The following is a 15,361-nucleotide window of genomic DNA, read 5'->3' as shown; positions in this document are numbered from 1 at the left end:
GTGGAAGGTGAGGACCAGGGGTAGTGGTTCTGTCCTTGTTGCATTGGGAGGGGTGGGGTTCAAGGGTGGTAGTGCGGGAAGTGGAGAAGATGCGCTGGAGGGCATTGTTGACCACGTGGGAAGGGAAATTGCGATCTTGGAAGAAGGAGGCCATCTGGAATTCTCTAAGGTGAAAAATCACTTTCTACTATTCATGGTAATGCAAGTATACTATAAGTAGGAATTCACCAATGATCAGTGAAATGGCCAACCTTCCACAAACTCGCCTCTGAGTTAATCTCTAAATTTGAACATGTTATCAGAAAAGTGTTATTTCAGCTCCTCCCTAATTCAGTCACCCTGTCCACCACTCTTATAACTCCATAAAATCTCCTCAAATGTCTGTGACTTTTCATCATAAGTTAAAATGTTTTAACAATAACTCTGTTTCAACATCTACAGATTCTGCCAGGCTATGAAAAGTTTAGTTTTACAGGCGATAAATAGGACATACTTTTCTAATACATCCTTCTCAATTTGCTCCCGGTCGTATTGCCCCAAAGTGGGTTCAGTTACACAAGTATCACCTTCCCTTTGGTACTGTACATCTGCAAAGTTGTCATTTTTCACTTATGAGTGCAGGCAGTTCATTGTAGCTAGCTCAGAATAAATTCCAGCAGAGAATGCTACATTGTGAATAAAAGAAGGGCAGTTGGTGAATTGTTTACTCCTCAGTTAAGGGATCATGAAACCAATACTGGAACCCAACAGGGAAGCCAAAGACGAAGAACTGAATCATGTGCCTTCCTATTTGTAAGATTAAACTTTGCACAAGGCTACACATTACCAACTGAGACACTAGTAAGTCACATCAAACTTTGAAAAGACGGTATTCTAAGTTGATGCAACTGGCAGTGAGCATCAGCACTTTCAATGGATTGCAGAAATTCGCAAGCACATTGCCCTTAAATGCTGAGGATCTATAGTCAGCTGGGGCTGCTCCCAATGTCACAGTAAACTCAGGTGCAAATTGTACTGTAAGTTGTTTCATACATTACACTTCATGGGTGCCAGGCTAACTACTCTTTACCACAGTGTGTGAAAAGTCAGGGTTTTCTATAAGGTTTCTCACATGGTTTTATTATTGACACCTACCAAATTTTTTATCCATTTATTTGCTTGACCTTGTGGATCAATAAATAGGGGCCACCGTTGAGTATACTGTGTAATTACTCCATTCTCCACTGACAATGCATCTTTGGGAAGACCTGCAATCTGTGAAACAGAAGATATTGTAATAAATAGCACTTAAATCAAGAATGTGAAGGCATATTGTAAAAATGAAGTTGGGCCATTCAGGAGTGTAAGTCGGAAGCAATTTTCTTTTCATGTATAGGTTGTGGAAATCTTGAATTCTGTCCCAAAAGACTATCAATGCTGGGGCAATTGAAATTTTCAAGCACAAAATATTTTTTAGTAAATTGAAGTTGAGGTACAGATCAGCCATAATCCAACTGATGGCTTAATAAGTTCAAAGTGTTGAATAGCCACCTTCACTTCCCATGTTAGAACACTTATGACATCAGGTGCATTTGCTCACCAAAGCAATTTTGGTATGCAGATTGTGGTCCCTATTGTTATATGAACAAGAAACAGAGTTTGAGGATAGGCTTCAACATTACAAGAAGATAACAAGAATTGTCGAAAAGGAGGGGATGGAGATAAAACACCAATCAACGTACTCCTAAAACAAAAATTCAAGAAATAAAACTTTACTGTAAACAAACTATTCTCAATGCAACCTTAAAACTTTCCCTCATCTTGAGTACATCAATCTCCAGCTGATTATTTATCCAATTTACATATTTCTTTCTGTTGTCAGATTCCTCCAAGCGATTTGATTACAAAATACCCAATGCTAATATGGTAGCAGAAAATATATGTAGATCCTGACATAGAGGTATTTAAATACAGTATCCTGGTCAACATTTAGTCCTAACCAACACCATTATCTCATAGGCCTGTGTGGGATCTCACTCTGTACAAATTAGTTGTTGCATATATCTAGGTAAATTCACCAAGTTTATAATAAACTTTCCCCTCTGGGATTTGCAATTGATCAAACTGTTGTCATATTAAAATGAATGAAAATAATTTACCTGCCAGGATCGTATCTTTACAGCATCACCTAATGTTGAAATCAGATTGGATTCCTTTGTGTGCGGAAGACCAAGTGTAGCAAACTCTTTCAGCCATTCTTCATTCATTGCTGCACGGTATTCTCCCTAAAAGTTAATTTAGGACATATTAAAAAATAAATAGCAATATGATAATAACAAAGTAAACTCAAATGGGTTGGAATAACTATCTTACACTGGGAGTTCTTAAGCTGTGTAACTGCATTTCTTCAGTAACTCTTAAAACTTGATGGATGGTTTATCAACTTTTGTTCTGCCAAATCTATTAGAATCTCAAATGAAATGAACTTGTGTGCTCAAAAATGAAGTATAAAAGCCATTTTCACTTCCACTCCTCCTGAATTACAAGTGAGCATCTGCTTATCTGTGTACCCATGGTAAGGTGATTTTCTTCAAACAGGTTTTGAAATTGAAAATTAATGCTGTTTAAACTACACACAGTGTGAATAGGAGAAGAGCTCCTGTGATGTCCCAATGGTTCAAGACATCACAATGAATGAGCAACATGCTCTGTGCAGTATGCTGGGTTGGAGTAACTTGAGGTAACACACAAGCTTTGTTTAAAGAATGGTTTTGTATTACTCACCGTGAAAGGACCCAGGTAAGCCACATACCCTCCTGCGATTAGCACATCCCCCGCTACATTATTTATCATATGGTTCAGGTTCTGGATAGTTTCTTGCCAGCGGATTTTCTCATCAGACAGCCCATTTAATAGCTGTGGAAAACCAAATAGAAGGAAAGGGATAACTTTAAAAAAGAAATTTATGCTCCAGAATAACAAATTGTCCTGAAGGAAGAACATCTCGCCTTCGCCTTGGGAGCGTACAACCATATGACCTTAACATAGAATTCACCAGCTTCCAAATCTCCCCACACCCCCCATCTCATCTGAGGCCCAGCCCTTCTTCTCCACCTGCTCCCTTAATCTGACTTGACCTGTCCGTTTTCCTTCCCATTGATCAATCTCAGCCACCTCCATCCACCTATAGCTATCCCACCCAATCCCCTCCCTCTATTTATTTTGCAGCCCCCTTCCCCTCCTCCAGTCCGGATGAAAGGTTTTGACCTGAACCTTTGACTCCCCCTTCCTCTGATGCTGCTTGACCTGTTGTGCTTTATCCAGTTCCACTCTTTATTCACTCTATCCTCATAAGTAACTAACCACAAAATTTTAAATAACTGACAATACTTCTTTTTATATTTTTATACAAATTCCAAAAGCAACAGGAAAAAATGAATCTGAGCATTGATTGTTTTTCTTTACTTTTAATTAAATTGCAAAGATTCATTAGAAATGATTATTGGTAATATTGGTGAATGAGTGACTGCTTCACACATTCATCTGACATTCCTCTGCCCTGTCTACAATAATTGTTTAAATTAAGCATTAATCACTTTCTAAGGTCAATATTAGTCATTTTCAGCCTTGCGTATCCTGATTAATTATGAAGAATTATTTGCAAGTTACTGAGTTGGATATTAGCTCAGAAGGAGGGAGGGAGTTGGGGGTGAGGCAATCTGGTTTGAAGTTGAGAAATCTGGAAGAATGGATTTCCCATATGTCCTGCCAAATTTAAAAGTCGGATATGATATCAGTAGTTGGCCAGCTGTTGAGCAGATAAATCTTTACTGCCAGATGGCATACAAGACAGACAGAGGCTTCTGAGGCATTTTGGATTTGTTTATTCTTCTTATTTCCTTTACTGCAAATGACAGCTATTCAGGAGCTTGCAAGTCATACCCTACCAAAACATATTTCCTCTATCCTATCAGAACCCCTACTTTTTGTTCTTGTTCCCACCCTTCTGCCTTTCACTCAGTCAAAATCTAGTAGATTTCTAACTTTTCTCAGCTCAGATACAGATCACAAACATTCTGATCTTTCTGCAGGCCTTACTGTCAGACTTGCTGTGTGGTGCAAAGTCACTCACTCTGATTTTCGTTAAATTAGTCAATTAGTGACTATAGAGCAGCTGCTTACAGGTGACATTCTAGAACTGAAGAAGCAGGAGCCAATATTTCTGTTTAAGCGAGGGTGAGAATATATTAGAATGGACAGAGAACTGGCTAACAGGAAATAGAGAATCAGGATAAATGGGTCAGGTGGATTATAGCCACATTTGTTGATGATGTGTGAAATTAAGTAGAAAAGTAGGCTGGGTGGAGGATACAGAAAAATGAAGGGTACAGAGAAGTTAAGTGAGTAAGCAAAAATTTGGAATGTAATGGTAGACAAAAAAAGTCCAATTTGCTGAAAAAAAATAGGAATGCTGAATATTATTTAAATATGTGTTGTTCTGTGTTACAGGGGGACCTGGGCATCCTCATCTGACAAATGTCAACATGCAGATACAGCAAGAAATGAGGAAGACAATGGAAGCTGGCCTTTCGTACAACGGGAACAGAATATAAAAGTAGAGAAGTCTCTATATAACTGTTTTGGTCTCCTTATTTCAGGAGTGATATTTTTGCATTAGAGACACAGAGAGAGTTCACTAGGGTGATTCTTGGAATTAACTTGTTAGCTTACAAGGGAAGATTTAGCAGATGGGCTTATACTCATTGAAGAGTGAGAGGTGATCTTACTAGAGAGAGAAGTCCAATCGAAAAGCTTGGGAAAACTCTTGTTGAAGTATCTTGCCACTTACTGACTGGCATGCCATTGAGAGAGCTGTTCTGTATTTTGACCAGAAGGGCCGATAAAAAAAGTCAATCAGGCAATGCCTAGGGATGGGAACAACTTAGAAGATAACAATCTGAATGGACAGAGACAACATGTATCTATTAAAGGGAAATCATGCTTGAAAAACATACTGAGTTTTTTTGAGGTATTACTTGGAGAGTGGATAAGGCAGAACCAGTGGATTTGGTATATTTTTGGTTCTTGAATAGATTTTGATAAAGTTCAATGCATGAGCTGAGGAGCAAAAATTAAGAGCACATGGACTGGTGAGTGATGTGCTGATATAATTGAGGTTTTGTTACGTCAAATAAAACAGAATTGAAATTTATATAAATGAGTCATTCTCAGGACATAGCTAGGTACTACAAAGATCAAAGCTTGGGCACCAACTGTTCACAACCTTTTGCAAAGGTTTATATATGGGGACCACATCACTTAAATTTGTGGGGGGGGGGGGTGTGGGGTGTGGTGTTTGTGTGTGTGTGTGTGTGTGTGTGTGTATAGAGGATTTGGTCAGACTGAGGCAGTAGGTGAGAATGTGGCAGATGGAATACAATATGGATGAGTATGATCTTTCAACTTTACAAGTAGGAATGGAAATGAAGAGTTTTTCTTACATGGTAGGGGTTTGAGAAGTGTTGATGTTGAAAAGGATCCTTGTTCATAAGTCACTGAAAGCTAATCTACAGGTGCAGTAAGCAATTATGGAGACCAATGGAATCATGGATTTGAGTACATGAATAAACTAGTCATGCTACCTCTATGTGGAGCCTTGATGAGACCACAACTGAAGTATTGTGCGCAGTTTTGGTTCCCATACCCAAGGGGCGATATACTTTCCATGCAGGAGTGCAAAGGGGTCTCAGCAGAACTGATTTCTCAGTTGGTGGTACTATCTATGACAAAGATTGAGGAGATTGGGTCTGTATTCTCAGAATAAAGGGCAAACCGTTTGGGACTTGGATGAGGAGGAATTTCTTCACTCAGATGGGAATGAAACTTTCAAATTTTCTACCTCAGAAGTGGCATGGACTTGGTCAATGAGTATGCACAGAAATCAGTGGAATTCTAATACTGATGATATCAAGTGATAGGGAGCTAGTGCTGGGAAATGGCATTGAGGTAGCTGATCAGCTATGATCTAGAGCAGATTTGAGAACTTGATAGGCTGAATGGTTTACTCCTTCTCCTATGCATCAAAAGTTATTGCAGCTTCAAGAAAACAAAGTTCAGGGATTGATCAGAAACCCAAGCTATAGGTGACTAATTTGGGAGTGAGGAAGACAAGGATGAGCAGGGTCAATAGCAAGGATAGAAGCTGGCTACTTCCTTTTGAATGTCCAGTCCCTTGAACAAGCAATGAGTGACTTTGTTTGAAAGATATAGCAGTGAAGCTGTCTGCATGGCTTTACATAACATGCATGCTGTATGGTGACCAGCCCATTTCAAATGGATTAATACCAGCCATGGTGGGATGAAGCCCTTTGTGGTCATTAATTGGCCACTTAAGGGCATCAATTGCTTGTCTGGTGGGAACGTCAACTATTGATCTTCCTGCTCAGAACTAACTTCCAGCAGAAATGGGTACAGAGTGTGGTTCAAGGACAGCATCAAACCACCTAATTAAATTTTGCTTCTGCTCACCACCAGTAAGAGCCAAACATTTCACCTATTAACTCTATTCTTCTCTCCACTGATGATGCCTGACCTGCTGATTATTTCTGGCATTTGCTGTGTTTATTGCACATTTCCAACATCTGCAGTATTATATTTTTGTAAAAGTAGGGAGGTCTTGCTACAACTTTACACAGCAGTGGTGAGACCACATCTGGAGTACTATGATCAGTTTTGGTCTTATTTAATCAGGGATATATTTACATTAGAGGCAGTTTAGGGAGACTGACTAGACATTTTCGTGGAATGAAGGGATTATCTTCGATGGAAATTTTGAGCAGGTTGGTGAAAAATACAAGATTCTGAAAGGGTCGATGTTGAGAGGACATTTGCCTTCATGGAGGAATCCAAAACAGTGGAAACTCTTTGAAAATGAGTCACTTCTATAATTACTTTCTGAAACGGAGTCATTTCTCACATAAGATACTGTCTGAAAATGACTCATTTCTCACATAAGATACTGTCTGAAAATGAGTCATTTCTCACATAAGATACGGTTTGAAAATGACTCAATTCTCACATAAGATACTGTCTGAAACTGAGCCATCTCCTATGTAAGATGGAGACAAGAAGAAATTTCTTATCTTAGTGGGCCAACAGTGTTTGTAATTCTTTTTTTTAAAAGCTGGCGTGGATTAGACATTGGATATATTCAAGTTGAGTTAGAGTTTTGATATATAGGGGTGTCAGGGGTTATGGGAGGGAAACAGCAAAGTAGAGTTAAGAACATAAACAGAATCCACTGTAATAATATAGATTGAGGGGCCAAATGGCCTTCTGCTGCTCCTAGTTCTTCTGATCCTATTTAGTTCTGGTAAAGAGGTGAAAACAAGATGGATTTCTGGGTTTAGAAATAAAAGGGGTATAACTTTGGCTAACAGTAATTTTATATTTCAAGCAGAATAAAGATCCAAGAATTACCTTAAATTCTGAAGATAACAACAGTGCCATGAGATAGATGCTTTGAAAGGTGTTGTTATAGAGATGGATCTAGGTGGTTTTTATGATTGTGAGATATAGGAAGTTGAGCTCAATATGAAGTTCAGTGTGATCTGGTTCCACTTAAGACGAAAAATAAAATTGTAAGTTTGTTCTCGGAGCTAAGGCAATAGCTTTGGTCTTTGAAATGTTTAATGATGTTGGGAAACAGTCTGATACCAGTAAAAAGAGATGTTGGACGAGGTAATGCAGAAGAACTGGATGTCATCAATGTACATGAGAAACCTTTTGTCATGTCTTTGGATAATGCCACCCTGCAGATATGTCTTGAAGACTCCAAGAGAAATAATACAGGTGCAGGAAGTGAGGCTATGTCTAGAAATGCTTTGTAATGATTGGGTAGATTGATAATATTGTACTGCTTAGAATTCATTTTATTTATTTAGCATACACATAATCATAGAACCAAGCAATAGCCTTGTCAGTTGCAAGATAGAGGTTTCTAACCCCACCTTCAAATTTAATCAGCTGACACCCCTCATCAATGTGAGTCATTGTTTGGACTGCACCACAAATGCAATCTGGTCTTCACAAATCCAGTGTTGTCAGATGGCTGCAAAGAGGTCTTGATTGGTCAAGAAACAGTTTAAAAGGATCCAATGACATCATGAAAAATCAATACCAAATGGATAAGAAATGAAGTCCATAGTGTGAATAGATTCCAGTGAATGTTTTCTCTTCCCATTCTTACCATACGTCTACAGTTATTATCATTATTTATCATTTACTGCTGAAGAATTAAAATGTTGCAGTTGGCTAAGATTACATTTTACAATGAGGCATGGTGGCACAGTAGTTAGCACTGCTGCCTCACACTGCCAGAGACCTGGGTTCAGTTCCCGCCTCAGGCGACTGACTGTGTGGAGCTTGCACATTCTCCCTGTGTCTGCGTGGGTTTCCAAAAAACATCCAATAAGATTACATTCTGAAGAATTTGAAAAACTGTTAAGCTTTCGGTTTACCAGCAGTACGTGCAAAATGGAAATGCATATGCTTATTACCTTATCGGCTCTGATTAATCTCTGCTCACATTGTTCACATTTATTTTCTAGCTCTTCTTTCTTTGTTATACAGTCTAAGTATTTTGCTTCAAGAGCAGCTATTCCAAGTTCCACATCTTCCAGACGGTTCTTCGCTTCTTCTAGAATCTTCTGAGTTATATCCAGATCTTCCTGAGCTTCACGGAGAGCTTGCTGTGTAACAAGAAATAAATGAATCATTTGTTAGTCTATTACCAGTAAATACTGTGCTTTAGAATTGCACAAATATTTCATAAAATATACAGCTCATGTATTGTTGAAATATTGCAATTTATCTGGTCTAAATCCTTCATATACTACATGGATAATAAAAAAAAGTCACAAATCAATACTCATACACAAACTGACTTTTCATTTTGTTACATCACTTCAGTGTAACAACTATTTAACAGACAAATTATTGTTCAGTTGTAATTACATACAAGGTGAGTTGATGGCCGAGTGGTATAATCGCTGGACTGTTAATCCAGCAATCCAGATAAGGTTCTGTGAACCCAGCAGATGGTGGAATTTGAATTCAATAAATATCTGGAATTAAAAATCTCATGATGACATTGTCAATTGTTAGAAAAACCCATCTAGTTCACTAATGTCCTTTAGGGAAGGAAGTCTGCCAGCTTTACCTGGTCTGGCCTACATGTGACTCCAGATCCACAGCAATGTGGTTGACTCTCAACTGTCATCTGGGCAATTAGAGATGGGCAATAAATGCTACCTAGCCAGTGGCACTGTCATCCCATGAATGAATAAAGAAAAAAAACCGAGAACAAATTGGTCCCCTTATCAAGGAGACTCATTACTAAGGCAAAAGTATTCAGAAAATTCACTGCATATCATTCACTGGTAACTCAGCAAGTTAACACACTGCTCAAACTATTTCAAAAATAGAAATTGCTAGAAAATATTAGCAGGTCTGGCATCATATGTGGAGAGAAATCACAGTTAATGCTTTAGGTTCAGTGTCCCAACTTCAGAACTGATGGTAGCTTGGAAAAAGATGCAGGAATACAAGTGTTTATCTATTGTCAGCCTATGATTAAGTCTGCCTGAAAAATTTAGAGTCCAGCTTTAAAAGTCACGTATTAACAAATATAAGTACATACCCTCTTAGGTTCCACAGCTTTGGCGATGAAGTGGTACTTGTGCATGGCCCGAACCCACTGGCAAATAGAAGTACAGGCTTTTGAAACCTTGGCAATAGCAGCAGGCATGAAGTCCTCATTGTCAATGTATGGTTGGATTGATTTGATTACAGAATCAGGAATGTTGTCCTGGTGAGATACAAGGATTCCTAAGTAGTTACACAATAACTAGTTGCATTAGTTTGGCATCTTTAAGTAAAAGATGAACTCACCATAGACTTAGTGGAACTCTTTCATTAGAAAGTGAGAGGCAAGGGGAAGGGTTGGGAAAGAGGGCCTTGTGTGATAACCTCAGCTGTTGTGGGAATTGAACCAACTCTATTAACATTACCATACGCTGTAAACCAATTGTCCAGCCAATGGAGCTAACCTATCTAACATAAGAGCTACCTAAATAGATTAGCATACGCTGATCAGCAGCAACATCTTCCACTATAAAGTTGAGTCCAAACTCACATTTTTTGAAAGAGAACTTGTGAAATAATTATTTTAATACCAGAATATGACTGAGTCCTGAAAGGTGAGCTTTATCTTTATTGTTCACTTGCTTTTTATATTTTGTATATATGATTCCATTTTTGTTCTAAGTAAAACACTTAACTATTACCAATTAGTCCTTGTCAAACTTTCCAAGAACTTCATACAAGGAGATATAAAATCATGTTGGGGTTAACTTAAGCCAGGAGCTCAATCGTATTGGCTCCCATTGACTGTTTGCAGTGAGTCTTACGTGACATTATTTATGTATTCTACATTATAGAATATTACAAAAATAGTGCAGAGGTTTCGGGAGTGAATTCTGGAGCTTAGGACCAGCAGGCAGCTGAAAGCAGAGCTGCAAGTTTCTTAATTATTCTCAGAAAATGAAAGAAATTAAAAATCAAGAAGGTGCAAAACATCTGAATCGGAAGCTAATATATGCTAGAGGGTTGTAGGGCTAAAAGAGGTGGCAGCATTGAGAATGTGGATAGTTGGAGGGTTGTGGGGTGGTAAAAAGTGAAAGGCTACAGCGGGATCGGAAAACAAGGATGAGAATTTTAAATTCACATATGAACAGCCAATGCTGTGCAAATATACATCAGCAAGAGACACGGCTGTTGGTGAGGGTACAGAAAAATAAAACTGAAATCAGACTATAGACTGGAAACTTCTGTAATTAGCAGGTAAGCAATGATACATTATTACATCATCCCTCAATCATAGAATCCCTACAGTTTGGAAGCAGGCCATTTGGCCCAACAAGTCCACTCAGCCCTCAGAAGAGGATTTCACCCAAATCCAGCCAACCCATCCCTGTAACCCTGCATTTCCCTATAGCTAATCAACTCTAGCTCTCACATATTTGGACTGTGGAAAGAAACCTGTTGGAAACTCATTTTACCATGGGGAGAACATACATACATACTCAGTCATCTGAGGCTAGAAATGAACCTGGGCCTCTCGTGCTGTGAGGCTGCATTGCTAACCACTGAGCCACATGCCCCGACCCCTGGCTAGCTTAATCTGCTAGTTTAAATTATATGGTAGCCCATTTAAACTAAACAGGTTAACGCCTATATTAAAATGACATAGGATGATCATAAGAACATGTTCTACACTTGTTGTTAATATTCACAGTGATTTCCCAACCTTTGGTTTTCACCAAGCTGATAATTTCAAACAATTTGATTAAGTTAGGAGAACTGACCAATTATTATGACTTGACTGTATCACCCAAAAAAATAAATTTATTCAGAATGAGGAAAATACCACGAAGGAAAAGCACAAACAGCTGCAGTTTCAGAAAAGATCTGTAATTTTGTATTGATTTGTTTCTCTAACTTTTCCAAAACCAAATGTCACACATTGCATTGGGAGATCATAGCTCACAAACTTGTTAGAGTTCTTTGATCAACTGACCAGGAAGGTTGACAAGGGCAGGAGATAGACATATGGATTTCAGTAAGGCCTTTGATAAGGTTCCACTTGGTAGACTCCTGTGGAAGGTTAGATTGCATGGAATCCAGGCAGAACTGGCAAATTGGATACACAAGGTTTGATGGTAGGTAGCAGAAGATAATAGAGGAAGGATGCTTGTCGGACTGGAGGCCTGTGACCAGTGAAATGCCTCAGGGGTTGATGCTAGGCCTATTACTGTTTACTATCAAAATCAATGATTTGGATGAGAATGTCCAAGGCATGGTCAGTAAGTTTGCAGGTGACACTAAAATAGATGGTATCATGGACAGCGAGGAAGGTTATTAGAATTTGTAGCAGCACCTTGATCAGCTACGGAAGTGAGCTGAGAAATGGCAAATGGAGTTTAATACAGATAAATGTGAGATCTTACATTTTGGAAAGTCAAACCAAGGCAGGAGTTTCATGGCAACTGGTAGGGCCTTAAGGGGTGTAGTGGAACAGAGGGACCTTGGAGTTCAGGTGCATGGTTCTCTGAAAGTGGAGTCACAGGTTATCAGGGCAGTGAAGAAGGTTTTTGGCACATTGGCCTTCATCAATCAGGCCACTGAGTACAGAATTAGGAAGTTATCTTGAAGTTGTGCAGAATGTTGGTGAGACCACGCTTGGAGGATTGTGTTCAGTTTTGGTCACCTTGCTAAAGGAAGAATGTTATTAAACTGGTAAGAGTGCAGAAGAAATTTACAAGGATGTTGCCAGGATTCAATGATCTGAGTTAAAGGGAGAGGTTGGACAAACTCAGACATTTTTTTTTCGAGCATAGGAGAATGAGGAGGGATCTTATAGAAGTATATAAGATCATGAGAGGTATAGAACATAGAACATTGAACAATACAGCACAGAACAAGCCCTTCAGCCCTCAATGTTGTGCTGACCTGTGAACTAATCTAAGCCCATCCCCCCAGACAATCCCATCATGATCCATACGCTTATCCAAAGACTGTTTAAATGCCCCTAACATGGCTGAGTTATCTACATAGGCAGGCAGGGCATTCCATGCCCTTACCACTCTCTGAGTAAAGAATCTGTTTCTGACATCTGTCTTAAATCTATCACCCCTCAATTTGCAGTTATCTTCCCTCGTACAAGCCAATATCATCACTCTAGGAAAAGGCTCTCACTATCCACCCTATCTAATCCTCTGATCATCTTGTATGTCTCTATTAAATCCAGTTTCTAATCCAAGCTGCGAAATCACCCTCAATCCCATGCCTCCACATTTTCTCCAAAAACCAAGCATGTGGATGAGGGTAGGGCAGTTGACGTGGTGTACATGGACTTCAGGTTCCACATGGTTTCTCAAAAAACTCAATGAGGTTTATGAGACATGACCTGCCCTTGACGAAACCATGTTGACTATCTCCAATCAAATTGTTGCTTGCTGGTTGACTACCAATTCTCTCTCTTATAATCCTTTCCAAGACTTTTCCTACAACAGACATAAGGCTCACTGGTCTATAATTACATGGGTACCTCTACTGCCCTTCTTGAACAAAGGCACAACATTTGCACCCTTCAGTCCTCTGGTTCTAAACCTGCAGACAATGATGACTCAAAGATCAAGGCCAAAGACTCTGCTATCTCCTCCCTAGCTTCCCAGAGAATCCTCGGATAAATACCATCCGGCTCAGGGGTCTTATCTACTTTCACACCTCTTCCTTACTAACATCAATCCTTTCTAGGCTAATAGACCGTATCTCAGTCTTCTCCTCTGCAATATTCTCCTTTTCCTGAGTGAAAACAGATGAGAAATATTCATTTAGCACCTCTCTGATCTGCACAGGGTCCACACACAACTTCCCACTTCTGTCTTTGACTGGCCCTATTCCTACCCTAGCCATCCTTCATTCCTCACATACCTATAGAAAGCTTTAGGGTTCTCCTTTATTATACCTGCTAAAGACTGTTCATGTTCTCTCCTTGCTCTTCTTAGATCTCTCTTTAAATCCTTCCTAGCTAATCTGTAACTCTTCATCGCCTCATATGAACTATCTCATCTCAACATCACATAAGCCTCCCTCTTTCACTTAACAAGAGATACAATTTCTTTAGTAAACCACAGTTCTCTTACCTTATCACTTCCTCCCTGCCTTACAGGGACATACCTATCAAGGACATGCAATATCTGTTCCTTAAACCAGCTCCACATTTTGATGGACTGCATTTTGCTACCCCATTCTATGCCTCCTAAGTCTTGCCTAATTGCCATTTCCCCATCTATAACTGTGGCATGTACTTATCCCTTTCCATTGCTAAGTGAATTAAGGTCACTCTCTCCAAAGTGCTCATCTACCACTAAGTCAACCACCTGGCCTGGTATGGATAGGGTAAATGCACTCAGTTTGTTTTCCCAGGGTTGGGGAATCGAGGACTGGAGGGCATCAGTTTAAGATTAGAGAGGAAAGAATCAAAGGGAACCTGAGGGGCAACTTTTTTACATAGAGGGTGGTACACATATGGAATGAACCTCTAGCAGAGGTATGTACATTAAAACTTTAAAAGGCATTTGGACAAATATATGGATAGGAAAAGATTAGAAGGACATGGGCCAAGTGCAAGGAAATGGGGTTAATATGGCTGGACAATTTGGTCAGCACGGACTAGTTGGGGCCAAAAGCTCTTTCTCTGTGCTGTAGGACTTTATGACTCTATGAATCCAATCATGAATGTTCTGTAGTCTACAGGAATTACGAATTAATGTTTGCCTGTGACTAAATATATGAACAAATTCATAAAGGCATGGAAAATAATTTTGTTTCATTTCACTGAAATGCTGGCCATTTAAACAAATCTGGAACTGAAAGTTGACCAGTAATCCATGAAGCTGCATGTAGGTTGCAGGCATCACTTACAGAAACTCGAAACTAAGAGCAGGAGTAAGCCAGTTGGCCCTTTGAGCCAGCTTCATCAGTTAATGTGTTCATGGCGGATCCATTATTATAGTTACTACTTGGTGTAACTGTCAATAAAACTCATTGTTCATTTCTTAAAAGGAAAATCAGGCATAAACAATCTGCCTGAGGGGTAGCAGAAGTTCCTGCTCTCTCTAAGCATAGATTATCACTTTCTTGAGGTCACAGGTCCAGTTTCTACAATTATATTTTCCATTCTAGAGAAACTATAATTGGAGGAGCAGAAGCAGCAGAAGAGAGGAAACTTATGATTGCAGGACCTGGAACAGTTACTCTAGCTGGTCTTACTGTCAGCATTTAGGATATTTTCAGCTGCATTTGCATCATTGCTTTTCAGCATCCTTTACCCAAGAGGTAGAAAATTGAAAAATGAAAGAAGAGACAGTCATCAGCAATCATGAGACTGGATCATTCTAAGGAAATCATCACTGCTATTTTATGCCACTGGTGGAATCAGTGAGAAAATTTACTTAATATTTTAGCCACTCAGACTTGTACCAGACCAGATATACCTTGGCCTGCCCAAGGCCATCTTGTTTACCAAGCTACTGAATAAGTTAAGGAGGTGATGGAATACTCCTCACCTATCTGGAAGGGTTCAGCTCCAACAATACTCAAGAAGCTTGCTACTATCCAGGGCAAAGCAGCTCGCTTGCCACCGCATCCACAAACCTTTACTCGCTCCACCACTGGTGCTCAGTAACACCATGTGTGCCATCTACAAGGTGCACTGCAGAAGTTCATCAGAACTCCTTAGGCAGCACTTTTCAAACCA

The 15,361-nt window shown here is 39.4% G+C and overlaps 1 protein-coding gene across 1 annotated transcript in view; it reads right to left on the bottom strand.

Annotated features, from left to right (window-relative positions):
* Positions 1 to 15,361, bottom strand: part of dnah1 (dynein, axonemal, heavy chain 1) — a 437,548-nt gene that overhangs the window by 122,512 nt on the left and 299,675 nt on the right. Inside the window, exons 55-59 of the mRNA XM_060835044.1 lie at positions 9,680 to 9,847; positions 8,538 to 8,729; positions 2,764 to 2,895; positions 2,139 to 2,264; positions 1,135 to 1,254 (exon numbers count right to left, since the gene is read on the bottom strand). Of these exons, the coding sequence (XP_060691027.1) occupies positions 1,135 to 1,254; positions 2,139 to 2,264; positions 2,764 to 2,895; positions 8,538 to 8,729; positions 9,680 to 9,847 (738 nt within the window). The remainder of the gene's footprint in view (positions 1 to 1,134; positions 1,255 to 2,138; positions 2,265 to 2,763; positions 2,896 to 8,537; positions 8,730 to 9,679; positions 9,848 to 15,361) is intronic.

Source organism: Hemiscyllium ocellatum, chromosome 14 (assembly GCF_020745735.1).
Source record: "Hemiscyllium ocellatum isolate sHemOce1 chromosome 14, sHemOce1.pat.X.cur, whole genome shotgun sequence".
NCBI lineage: Eukaryota > Metazoa > Chordata > Chondrichthyes > Orectolobiformes > Hemiscylliidae > Hemiscyllium > Hemiscyllium ocellatum.
This window is presented reverse-complemented; position numbering and strand designations above follow the sequence as displayed.